The sequence below is a fragment of the Manis javanica genome, chromosome 13 (genome assembly GCF_040802235.1).
Source record: "Manis javanica isolate MJ-LG chromosome 13, MJ_LKY, whole genome shotgun sequence".
NCBI classification, from domain to species: domain Eukaryota; kingdom Metazoa; phylum Chordata; class Mammalia; order Pholidota; family Manidae; genus Manis; species Manis javanica.
In genome coordinates, this window is record NC_133168.1 from 96,725,843 (window position 1) to 96,736,875 (window position 11,033).

The 11,033-nt window shown below is 61.2% G+C and overlaps 2 protein-coding genes across 34 annotated transcripts; one reads left to right on the top strand and one right to left on the bottom strand.

Annotated features, from left to right (window-relative positions):
• Positions 1–3,586: 3,586 nt before the first annotated feature.
• Positions 3,587–5,442, bottom strand: MICOS13 (mitochondrial contact site and cristae organizing system subunit 13). 2 transcript variants are annotated; one of them, XM_017672298.3, is made up of 4 exons: positions 5,290–5,442; positions 4,407–4,584; positions 4,157–4,208; positions 3,587–3,811 (listed from the first exon to the last, which is right to left on the bottom strand). In XM_017672298.3, exons 1-4 carry the CDS (start codon positions 5,316–5,318, stop codon positions 3,714–3,716), a joined length of 357 nt encoding a protein of 118 aa, XP_017527787.2. In that variant the 5' UTR covers positions 5,319–5,442; the 3' UTR covers positions 3,587–3,713. The 2 variants fall into 2 exon arrangements, with proteins under 2 accessions (XP_017527787.2, XP_073076616.1); XM_073220515.1 differs by having other exon boundaries at positions 5,191–5,322.
• A 362-nt stretch (positions 5,443–5,804) lies between these two features.
• HSD11B1L (hydroxysteroid 11-beta dehydrogenase 1 like) lies at positions 5,805–10,825 on the top strand. 32 transcript variants are annotated; one of them, XM_037018456.2, is made up of 9 exons: positions 5,805–5,821; positions 6,026–6,075; positions 7,705–7,821; positions 7,903–8,033; positions 8,617–8,728; positions 9,000–9,163; positions 9,563–9,669; positions 9,802–9,967; positions 10,048–10,825. In XM_037018456.2, the coding sequence occupies exons 3-9, from the start codon at positions 7,749–7,751 to the stop codon at positions 10,552–10,554; spliced, it is 1,260 nt and encodes a 419-aa protein (XP_036874351.2). In that variant the 5' UTR covers positions 5,805–5,821; positions 6,026–6,075; positions 7,705–7,748; the 3' UTR covers positions 10,555–10,825. The 32 variants fall into 32 exon arrangements, with proteins under 32 accessions (XP_036874351.2, XP_073076603.1, XP_073076605.1 ...); XM_073220502.1 differs by lacking the exon at positions 5,805–5,821 and adding an exon at positions 6,830–7,222 and having other exon boundaries at positions 5,833–6,075; positions 9,576–9,669; positions 9,802–9,962; XM_073220504.1 differs by lacking the exon at positions 5,805–5,821 and adding an exon at positions 6,830–7,222 and having other exon boundaries at positions 5,835–6,075; positions 9,072–9,163; positions 9,576–9,669; positions 9,802–9,962.
• The last annotated feature ends 208 nt before the right edge of the window (positions 10,826–11,033 follow it).

Below are 11,033 nucleotides of genomic sequence, written 5' to 3' on the forward strand. Positions count from 1 at the left end.
TCTTGGCTGTTGTAAAAAGTACTGCGATTAACATAGGGGTGCACATGTCTTTTTTAATCTGAGAAGTTGTATTCTTTGGGTAAATTCCAAGGAGTGGGATTCCCAGGTCAAATGGTATGTCTATTTTTAGTTTCTTGAGGAACCTCCATACTGCTTTCCACAATGGTTGAACTAATTTACATTCCCACCAGCCGTGTAGGAGGGTTCCCCTTTCTCAGCCTCCTCGCCAGCATTTGTTGTCCAATGTACCATTTTTAAGTGCACCATTCAGTGGCATTGAGCACATTCACAATGTCATACAACCCCCACCATCTCCAGAACTTGCCCCCATGAAAAACACACTCCCCAGCTCCGGCCCCACCATCTGTTTCCTGTCTGAAGGGTGATTTCAGAGGTGGAATTGCATCCCGCTAGGGTAAGTCAGCATTGTGTGACCCAGGCGTGCACGTGGACAGAAACGCCCCCCAGGTCAGCTCCACACTGTCCCTCCGGGGGTCTCGGGTCTATGTGGACTGGCTTTGGGGCCTTGGTTCTGTGGAAATGAGCTGGTCACTTCCCATCTCTGGGTTCTGTTTCTTACACATTAAGCCAGGGGTGGGGGATGTGCTAGCGACCAAGGCGCCCTGTGTCCTAGCCCTGGAATCAGTGCATAGGCTAACCTCATGAGGGATTCAGTTAAGGACCTTAAGATGGGAGCTGACCTGGGGACACCCAGGTGAGCGTACTGTCACCACCAGTGTCGGGAAGACGGGCCCACAGGCCAAGTGGCCTCCAAGCTGGAGAAGGTCGGGAAATGGATGTCCTGCTGGAAGCTCCAGCAGGAACCAGCAGCACCCGCACCTCCGCTTGAGCCCGGGAGGAACCAGGACTGGCAGGGCATCAGCTTGTGTCGAGCCACTGAGTCTGCTCATTTGCTGCAGCAGCCAAAAAACTGATACAACCTCCAAAGCAGTGGTTCTCAACCAGGATGATTCCCCAGAAAATAGGTGGCAACATCCGGAGACATTTGTGGTTGTCATGACTGGGCAGCAGGGTGCTTCTGGCATTCGGGGGTGGCAGCAGGACTGCTGCTCCACACCTGCAGTGCCCCAGGCTGCCCCAACAGACTGCTCCGTGGGAGGCCCCGCCCTGGGGTGGGGGGCGTCGGAGGCTTTCTGGCAGGGGCAGGGGCGAGGGCGAGGAGGGCAGGTGGGGGGCCGTCTGGGCGCAGCTGTGGGCAGGGTAGGCAGAAGTCAGGAGGAAGGACGGCCTGGTGAGGGGCATGTGAGTCGTGGCTCAGGCTGGGGGTGGACACCAGCTGTGTCCCAGACCTGACGGCCATCCAGCATGTCTGGGAGGGTCCCTCTGAGGGGTCCCAGCGTGGGAAGAGGGGGAGCCACCGGTGTTTGAGCAGGGGAGTGAGATCAGACATGGACTTGGGGAAGTAGATTGGACCGGGCAGCCAGGAAGACCGGGCAGCTGGGCTTGGCACGTGGTGAGTCCAAGCAGATGAGCCATTAGCGGTGTCAACGGGTGTTCCAGTCTCCAGGCTGGTGGCTGGGTCCGTGTGGACATAGAGAGCAGCCAGCTGACCCTGGGCCCAGGCTGAGGGTAGTGACCGTGGATACCAGCTCGGGTTCAGTTTCAGGGGACCTGTGGACACCCCGACACGCACTCTTCCATTTCCCCTTCCTTCTCCCGTTTCCCCTTCCTCCTCCTCCTCTGGCCAAGCCACCCAAAAGAGCAGCGATGGGCTGGGCAAAAGCCTAGGGCTTGGGGAGTGCCAGGCAGGCATGGGGCCGGGGCTCCAGCCTCTGCCACGCCGCCGAGACCCACAGCTCCCAGGAGCCGGGCCGGGAGTCCATGTGCACTGCCACCTCACGGCTGCTCCTGACCCCAGCCCTGCCTTGCCTGGTGCCTAACGGGAGCATCCATCTCAGCCTCAGTTTCCTCATCCGTGAAACAGGCTGCAGCTCCCGTGAGTGGCCGTGGGTGTGACCAGGCGCTTCCCCACCCCCTCCAGCCCACTCAGGCCACCCCTGCCCTTCTGGAGCCCCCATGTCAGTCTCCCAACTCATCTCAGCCACAGCCTGCAGGGCCTGCAGTCGCTTCTATGAGCAGCTCTACACCTGTGGGCAGGGGGACATGGGCAGACCCGAGACCCGAGGGAGTAACTCCATCGCCAAGTTCATGGAGAGGCAGGACACGGCTACCTGGACAGGGAGGTGGGCCGGGAGGGCCGAACGCGTCCCCAGGGCGGCTCCCACTGAGCCTGCGGGCTGGTTTCCCTTCCTGTGTGCTTTGCTGGGGCTTCACACTCGGGGCCCTTCACAGTTGTTCGAGAGCATGGTGGGGTGGCCTTAGCAGGTCTCCCCCACTCTGTAAAATGGAACACGCCACTGCAGCTTCCTGCGCCCTGAGCACGAACCCCTCCTGTACTGGAAGGCCTGGACCAGGGCTTGGTAGACGCACTCAGGCGAGGTGGGGGAAGCTTGCCCTGAACCTGGGCCGGTTTCCCTAGGCAGCCCAGAGGATCAGGGACGCTGCCCAGCCACACCCATCCTGCCCCACTGAGGCCCAGCCACAGAGGTTGGGCACAGGGTGCCAGGCGGCCTCCAGGTGCCATACTGCACATGGGAGGCCACCTTCCACCGCCTCCCCCTCGGACTGCTCCTGGTGGGCAGCGGCACAGCTCACTCCTGGGCCCTGCCCCCCTGCGTTCCTGGGGCCAGGCTGCCGCTAGCCACACCCTCCCTTGCCTGGGGGCGGCTACACAGACATCACTAGTTCCTCCCAGGAGAAACTTGGATATGCCTCTGGCCTCTGCTTCCCTTATATGTAGGAACGAACTGTCCCATGCCAGCTCAGCGCACCCCTGCCAGGCCTGCCGCCTGCTCATGGAGAAGCATCCTGAGCCAGGCCCCAGCTCTCACCCTAAGCCTGTCCCCCTACCCTGTCTGGGCGCAGGCTTCCTTCCATAGCCACCTTGGTGGGGGCTTCCCAGGGGGCATCCTGACGGCTCTCTCCTGGAGCCCCAGACCAGAGGGGATGGCAGGGGGGCATTCAGGTCACCAGGCAGCTGACCCAGCATGGGGGAGGTCAGGAAGGCTTCCCAGGGGAACAGAGCCCTTGTGAGCTGGGGAGACCCCCTGCATGGCAATGTGTGCTCTCCAGGAGTCCCCAGGGTGTCAGGAGGAATCGGGGGGATACCAGGCAGGGACTGGGCCAGACCCAGGCAATCAGTGAGCCGAACAGGATGGAGAGAGCAGCTGCAGGATTCCTGGCCCTGCACATGGCGAAGGACAGACCAGCTGCCCACTCCCCAGGTTCCCCACTCCCAGACTACCCTACCCTGGGCTCAGCCCTACTGGAACTGAGACCCCCAGACCCTTTGCAGGGCCCTGTGCACTGTCAATGGAGCACCACGCCAGCTCTCTGCTCCCACTCCCCATCCCAGCTTGAGGGCCCAGAAAAGATGGCAAAGAGGTGAGCCACGGCCTGTGGTCGAGGTCCAATGCTGAGTAGCCAAGAGCTAGAAGCCCAGGCCTCTGTGCTCTGGGCACCAGCTGGGCCACCCCATCCCCCCAGGGCAAGCACAGGGGTCGGGAACATTTCCAAAGTCCTTTATTGGGCCGGCAAGGCCGGGAGCTGCCCTCCGAATGGGGTCCCTGTCTGGAGTCTCTGAGTCGCGGTGCCCCTGCCCCCGACGGCAGCAGGCGGTCTCCTCTGACAGGCTACTTGGTTAGCCCCTTGAGGTACTCCCAGCCTTCTCTGGAGTACTCGCGGGCCTTGGTGGGGGCCACCGACAGAGCCGACATCACGGTGGTGATGCCTGTGGGGAGGGAGGCCCGCGGCCCTCAGCCACAGCTGTAGTCTGGAGTCCAGAAACCCTAGCTCAGGCGAGGCTTTGAGAAGCGCCACCTCCAGCCCCATCAATTCTGCACAGGGAAACTGAGGCAGAGGAGGAGCAGGGCTTCGCCTTGTCAGACATACACAGAGCTCTGATGTGCTCAGTCTTCCGAGGAGGCTCCATCTCGCTCCCACCTCAAGGAATCTCCACCCCTATTCCTTGATTAGATTCGCAGAGGCGAAGGAAAGGCCTGGCCAGAAACCAGGGGTGGGGGGGCTAGCCTAGGGTACCTGCGGCCCACCCCCAAGCAGAAGGACCGGGGCCTACCTGAATTCCAGGTCTCTTGGATGGGGAAGTTGACCTTTGGGAAGGCTGGCAGCTGGGAAGAGAGGGGAGAAGGGCCTGGTGAAGGCGGAAGGGCCCGGCAGCCCCAGCCCGCCTCTTGGGGGCAGGGAGAGCAGCACATGCCCCCGGGCAGCGGGCACCAAGCAGAGCTGGAGGGGCGAGGGGCAGAGGGCCACCCAGAGCTGACATGGCCCTTTTGCCAAGCCTTAGCCTCGCTCCCAGCCCGAGGTACCTGGGGTATCTTCAGGCCTGTCTTCTCACACACATACTGGCTGAACTGGTAAACGGCGGGGGGGAACACTTCCTCTGCCTTCTGGAGGGTCGCCTGGCTCTTGTCGCTGGGCCCCAGCAGATCCTGGTCGTACACCAGGTAGACGGCGCCCCCAGCCACACTGCCCTTGATGAGGAACCTGGGAGCAGGGACGGAACCGCAGCAGCTCAGCAGGCACCGCGGGCCATCCCGGGGATCCCAGGCCCTCGCGGGAAGGAGTTAGACACACCCCCACCGGGGGCCCGCCCACGACTCACACACCTGAAGCCAGGCAGCTACGCGACGTACAGGGCACCAAGGGAGCCCAGAGGCGTGCCCGACTCCCTACCAGGCACAGCGCTTAATTTACCGCGTGCAAAGCAGGGCCACCCAGCCCCACCGAACTGGTAGACTTGGGCTCGCAGAGGGACACTGGGTCACCGGTAGTCCCGCAAAAAACAGGTAACAGTGAAAACTCCAGACCCCTAACCTTCTGCCTTCCAGACCTGTGGGGAAACAACCCACGAGGGGTTTCCAAGTGTCCCCTGTTGCTTCCTGTGTCACAGGACACTGCCGCGCATTAACCTCCAGGTAAACGTGTGTGGCATTCCCACCCTAAGGAGGAGGCCAACTGAGGCGCGGAGGAGTTTTGGCTACTTAAAGTCGGGAGGCAGGGGCTCGCTACGAAAAGACGGGAGACCTCGGGAAGACCCGCGCCGCCTGAGCCTCAGTTTCCTCATTTGGGCCATGGGGGGCCGGACATTACGGGAATCTAAAGAGCTGGTCCGGTGCAAACCGGAGGTGAGGGTGTCCGCAGGAGGGGATTTTTCCAGTGGCTCGGGGCCCGCCCGGAGGCCCCACGCACCTCATCAGCGACCACACTCGGGGTACCATGGTCGCTCGGCTCCGCGCGCAAGGACACTCGACTCGCCGGCGCGATTCCGGTTGCAGCGCCGCAAAAGGCCTCTGGGAAGCGTAGTCTCGCGGGTCAGCCGCAAAGGTCTCTGGGAGTTAGAGTCTTGTGGCCGCTGAGCTATGCCTGAGTAGGATTGCAAGCCCACAGCGAAAGGACGGGGAAGTGCACTCTTCAGGGCCTGACTTGCCGCAAAGCAACCTGGGAAATATAATATAGCCGCCAGGGCTCCTGGGAAATGTAGTCCTGCTCACGGTCCTGGGGGAGTGAGTGGAAAGAGGAGTCAAGGGGTCTGGAGTGAGGCCTGAGAATAACCCAAGAAGATTGGAGCCCGGGAGATTCACGCGCGCCCGCGCGAGGGACTAAAGGCCCGGGCCTAAGAAGACTGGGCCTAGAAATGGTTGTCAGAACAACGCGAGGTCGAAACTGTGCGACAGAGGCAACCTACGTCACGTGATCGGTTCGGGGCGGAGCTTGCGTGCAGGTGGCTGGGCCAAGGCCGCAGCTAGGAGAAGCCGAGACGGGCGGGAGGCCGTTGCCTGGCAACGTTTGGTCGCCTGGTCCCTCCCCTCAGGGGGAGGGGGGCTCGGAGTCACGTGACAGGGGCCCTACGGGAGGGGGCGCGGTCGGGGGACCAGGCCAGACGCAGCCACTAAATGTGGCCGGGGTACGCGCCCGTGTCTCTTAGGCCGTGACCCCAACTGCGCTGGAGGGCAGGAGAAGCTGAAGCCTGAGTGGGTGAGTGCGAGGTTGGGAACGTGCAGCGGGCCGCACGCCCCCTTGTCCAGAAGAGAAACAGGGCTGGCGAGTTCAGGGCGCCAGTGGGTTCTGTGAGCATCTGGTTGCACCCGTGGCTCCACCACTGCAGCCGGCTGCTTCATCCATCCATCCATCCAACCACCCACCTATCCATCCATCCCCGTCTTCCCCTGCGAGGCTGCTGTGGTCTGGGCGAAGGTGGGGAATAGAGTTCAGCTGAGGGGCCTCACCGGCTTTCCCTGGATGTGGGGAGAGGCGGGGAGCTTGTTCCCTGACCCAGGGATGGCTGGCATGACTGGGAAGGGGCCAAGGGCTCAGTTTTCTGGGAACTGAAGGAATCACAGGCAGGAGGGTGGACGATGAGGATAGACAGGTGGGCAAGGGTGGTGGAAGGCGCTGAGCCTTGTGGGCGGAGGTGAGAAACTTTTTCTCCATTGGGGGTCCTGGGAAGTTTGGAGCAGAATGAAGTGCGCCACATTGCTTTTAACAAAGATCACTTTGACTGAGAAGAAAGGGTGGGAGGGAGGGAGTGTGAAGATGAGGAGCCAGGGAAGAGGCAGCCGGAACTTAGCGGTGGGGTCCAAAGAAGGAGGGCTAGACCTAGAACCTGGGGATCTGGGACCTCCCCAACACTGCCCATCTCAGCCTCGGGTTCTAGAAGGCTCCCTCTCCTCTCTGTCTTACTGAGGATAAAAACCCTAAGACGTGATTTATGGACCTGTGCTCTTGTCAGAGGAGGCCCACAACCCCCGAAACGCAAGCAGCCGGCCTGTTTCTCATTTTCACCTCTTCCTGGAACAAGCAAATCCTCTTCCACAGCTGAAGTCACATCTTAACCCGGATGACATGGGCTCCTGTGTCTCCCACCAACCCCCGGGGGTCTCCAGACAGAGTCGGCTCCTGGGCTGTCCACCTGTTCTCACCTCCCACGTTCCTCACATCACTGTGTTGTCAAACTAGTATCTGTGGAGCACCTCCTGTGTGTCTGGCCCAGTATGGGGCACTGAGGACCCAACAGTGGACAGAACGGAAGCAGGTTTCCATTTCCTTCTTGCCCTCGTGGGGCTGACAGTCTACGGGGAGAGAGGATCAGTGACTGTGTAACAGATCATTAAGGGGATTTCAGGTGATGGCGAGTGCTGAGGAGATGCAAGTTCTGGGGGTAAGGGAGAGAGAGGGTCCAGGAGGTGCTTTATGAAAGGAGGCCAAGGAAGCGCCCTAAGAGGAGGTCATTTCTGTGCTAAAACTCGAAAGAAGTGAGAGCAAGCCGCTGGGTTATACTTGGGAAGAGCATTCTGGGCCGAGGGAACGGCCAATGCAAAGGCCCTGAGGCATGGTGGTGACTGGCTGGTTCATGAGACAAAAATTAGAGCTGGGAGATACAGGGCCTTTTGGCCATCATTGGGTATGGCTTTTGTCCTAAATGAAACGGGGCAGGGGGTATTTTCAGCAGGGGCAAGCAAAATGTGATTGGGCTGCCTCGTGGAAGGAGGAAGCCCCGAAGAGGGGAGAGACCTGGACCGGGTGGTGGCTGTGACAGGACCAGAGCCAGGAGCATCTTCATCAAGCAAAGGCACAGCTGGGGAAACAGGTGTGGCTGTGGGCCAGGCCTGTGCCGGCCCCTCTCTCCCACTGCAGACCCCGACAGGGCCATGAAGGTGCTACTCCTCACGGGGCTGGGAGCCCTCCTCTTTGCCTATTATTGGAATGACAACTTCGACCCAGGTAAGGACCTAGGAGTAGGGAGGAGGATTGGGGTTGGCTGTCCTGTGCACCCCCAGCCTAACCACCCCTGCTCGCTGCCAGCTAGCCTCCAGGGAGCCCGCGTGCTGCTCACCGGGGCCAGTGCTGGTGTTGGGGAGGAGCTGGCATATCACTACGCACGCCTGGGCTCCCACCTGGTGCTCACTGCCCACACCGAGGCCCTCCTGCAGAAGGTGAGACACCCCATTTCCAGTTTAATGGGTGGGCTGGGAGTGGAAAACGGTGCCTAGATTTGAATCCCTGCAAAGATCCAGGATTCCTCTGTGACCTTAGTCAAGTCACTTAACCTCTCTGAGCCTTAGTTTCCTTATTTGCAAAACGGAAAAATAAAAGCACCTTCTCATGGGTTAGGGCGTTGGTTTGATGCAGTAAGACAGTGAGTGTAAAGCAGGGAGCGTTGCTCAATAAATGGGAGAGTTGCTAGTGACCAAAGCCTGTGTGGATAGCCGGGAGGGGTGGGTGGGCACTTCTCAGCAACAGCCCATAGTTACTCCAATGAAATGTACAACTCTTGGGACAAACCTCCCCCAAATACAAGAGAAGCCAGAACTCTTGAGATTTATTTGGTGACTGAGTAAATAAAACGTCCCCTATTCTGACCCAAGGGCTGGCTGCCAGTTTGCCTTGGGACTGATGTTGAAGGAACCAGAGGCTCAGAGTAGGGGAGGGGACTTCAGGCTGGGGCCCCGATGGGCCCGGCAGGTGGAGGGGGGCCAGCTGGGTGGAGGGGCCCACGGGCAGCTCTGGCCCCCCCAGGTGGTAGGGAACTGCCGGAAGCTGGGCGCTCCCAAGGTCTTCTACATCGCTGCGGACATGGCCTCCCCGGAGGTGCCCGGGCGCGTGGTGCAGTTTGCGCTGGACATGCTGGGTGAGGGGCGGGGCCTGGAGTCCGGGACCTTGGCCTAGGCCTAGCGGCAATACCTGATTGGGTTGGGGGTGTGGTAGTATGGGCGCCTGAGGGCGGAGATTCATGGGACCCGGGGGCGTGGCTAGGGTGGAGCCTCATTGCATTCAGGTAGAGGAACGCGATCTGGGGAGAAACCTAGCTGGACTCAGAGTAGGGCGGGGTCTCTGATCTTAGTGGTGGTGCTACCTGAAGCAGAGCTTGGTGGATTAATGCTCTGGAGGGACCTTCCTAGTTCAAGGGGGCGGAGTCACGCCCGGGCGGGGCCTCAGGACTACCTCTCAGCTGACCGGCCTCTCCGGGCCAGGAGGGCTGGACTACCTCGTACTGAACCACCTCGGCGCCACCCCTTCAGGCACGCGGGCCCGCAGCGCCCAGGCTACACACTGGCTCGTGCAGGTGCTCCGCCCCTCCGCGGCTGGCTCCGCTTTCTCGGTCCTGGCTCCGCCCACCTGGGGCGGGAGCTAGAGCCCCTTGCCTTCTCTCCCCAGGCCCCGCTCCTCCCATGTTCTAGGTTTCACCCTCTTTAGACCTTGGCTCCACCCATGGCCGACGCTGCAGACTTCCTGGCCCAGACTCAATCCCCTCTTGGGGTCAGGCCCCTCAGGCCCCGCCCCTTGTGGTTCTAGCTCCACCCTCTATCCTCCGGGCCCCTGGGACCCACCCACACGCTAAGCCCTGAGCCCTGCCATCCGGGAATCCACCTGCTCGCCCCTCCCTGCCCGTGCCCGGCCCATCCTGGTTCTAGGCTCCGCCCCCTCCCGGGTTTGGTTCCCTCCTTGGCCCGGTGACTTGCAGTCACCACCTTTAGGTGAACTTCCTGAGTTACGTGCAACTGACTTCGTTAGCGCTGCCCAGCCTGACGGACAACAAAGGCTCCCTGGTGGTGGTGTCCTCGCTGCTCGGTGCGTGCACACGGGCTGGGGAGTCTGGGAGGCCACAGGGCTGAATGAGCGGGAGCCTGGAGGGGCCGAAAGGATTCCTGGGTTAGGGGAGCAGCGTGCGGCTGCTCAGCCGCCGCCCCCCTGCGTCCGCAGGCCCCGTGCCCGCGTCGTTTTCCAGACCCTACTCGGCAGCCAAGTTCGCGCTGGACGGTTTCTTCATCTCTCTGCGGCGGGAGCTGGACGTACAGGACGTGAACGTGGCCGTCACCGTGTGCGTCTTGGGGCTTCGAGATCGCGCCTCAGCGGCCGAGGGAGTCCGGTGAGGTCCAGGCCGTGGGCAGGGTCTGTGGGGGGCCGCCAGCCCCAGCCACAATCCCCACCGTGTCTTCCCATCCCCAGGGGTGTCACAAGGGCCAGGGAGGCCCCTGGGCCCAAGGCGGCCCTGGCCGTGATTCGTGGTGGTGCCACTCGGGCCCCCGGAGTCTTCTACCCACGGCGCCTCCACCTGCTCTGCCTGCTCCGGGGGTGGCTGCCGCACCCAAGGGCCTGGTTCATCCGCCAGGAGCTCAACGTCACGGCCGCCGCTGCTGCCTGAGCTCCGGGGGATGGTGCTCCTTCATCTTCCCAGAGGAGACCTCCATCCAACCCTCCGAGAGCCGGGACGCAAACCCAGACACCTCTAAGAAGGTGGCCACACCCCAAGATCGAGTCATCGGGACAGAAAAGGAAAGCCGAGAGAAACTACCAGCATGTGGAAACCATCACACCTCTGGGTGTGGGAGAGCGACTGTGTGTCAGGCACCTTGTCAGGGACTCGGCATTATGTCCGTGTCTGCCATCCTTGATGATACGATTGCTCCTTCCATTTTCCAGATGAGAAAACTGAGGCTTGGAGAGGTGGTGTGACTTTCCCTAGGCCTGGCCACATCAAACAGGTCACACACCCCTGAGCCACCCTGGGAAGCTTCTCCATCTTCCACCTGGAAACACGAAGACCCTGATTTGTTCTTTCCACCCACTGAACCTCAGAGTATCTCCCAGCCCTTGTCCCAGCCAAGGGAGAGCTTCGAGAGCTGCTCCCGTGATGGCGAGGTCTGAGGACCGGGAGGAGGGAAAGGAGGTATTCTGGGCTGGACCCAGCCTCCCGTGCCACAATAAAAATCCCTCCTCCCTTGCACATCCATTGTTCAAATTGCCTGGTCCTTCCAGTTTGCTGGTGGCAGGTGAGGGGAGAGGGATGTGTGTACTGGGAGCAGAACTCTCGGCCCCAATTTACAGGTGGAGAAATGGAGGCCGAGAGAGAGGTAGGCCTCAGTCAGAAAGGGCAGAAGGAAGGGTACTGGCTGCGGGCCAAAGGCTTTATTTGCAGCACAAAGTACATGCTT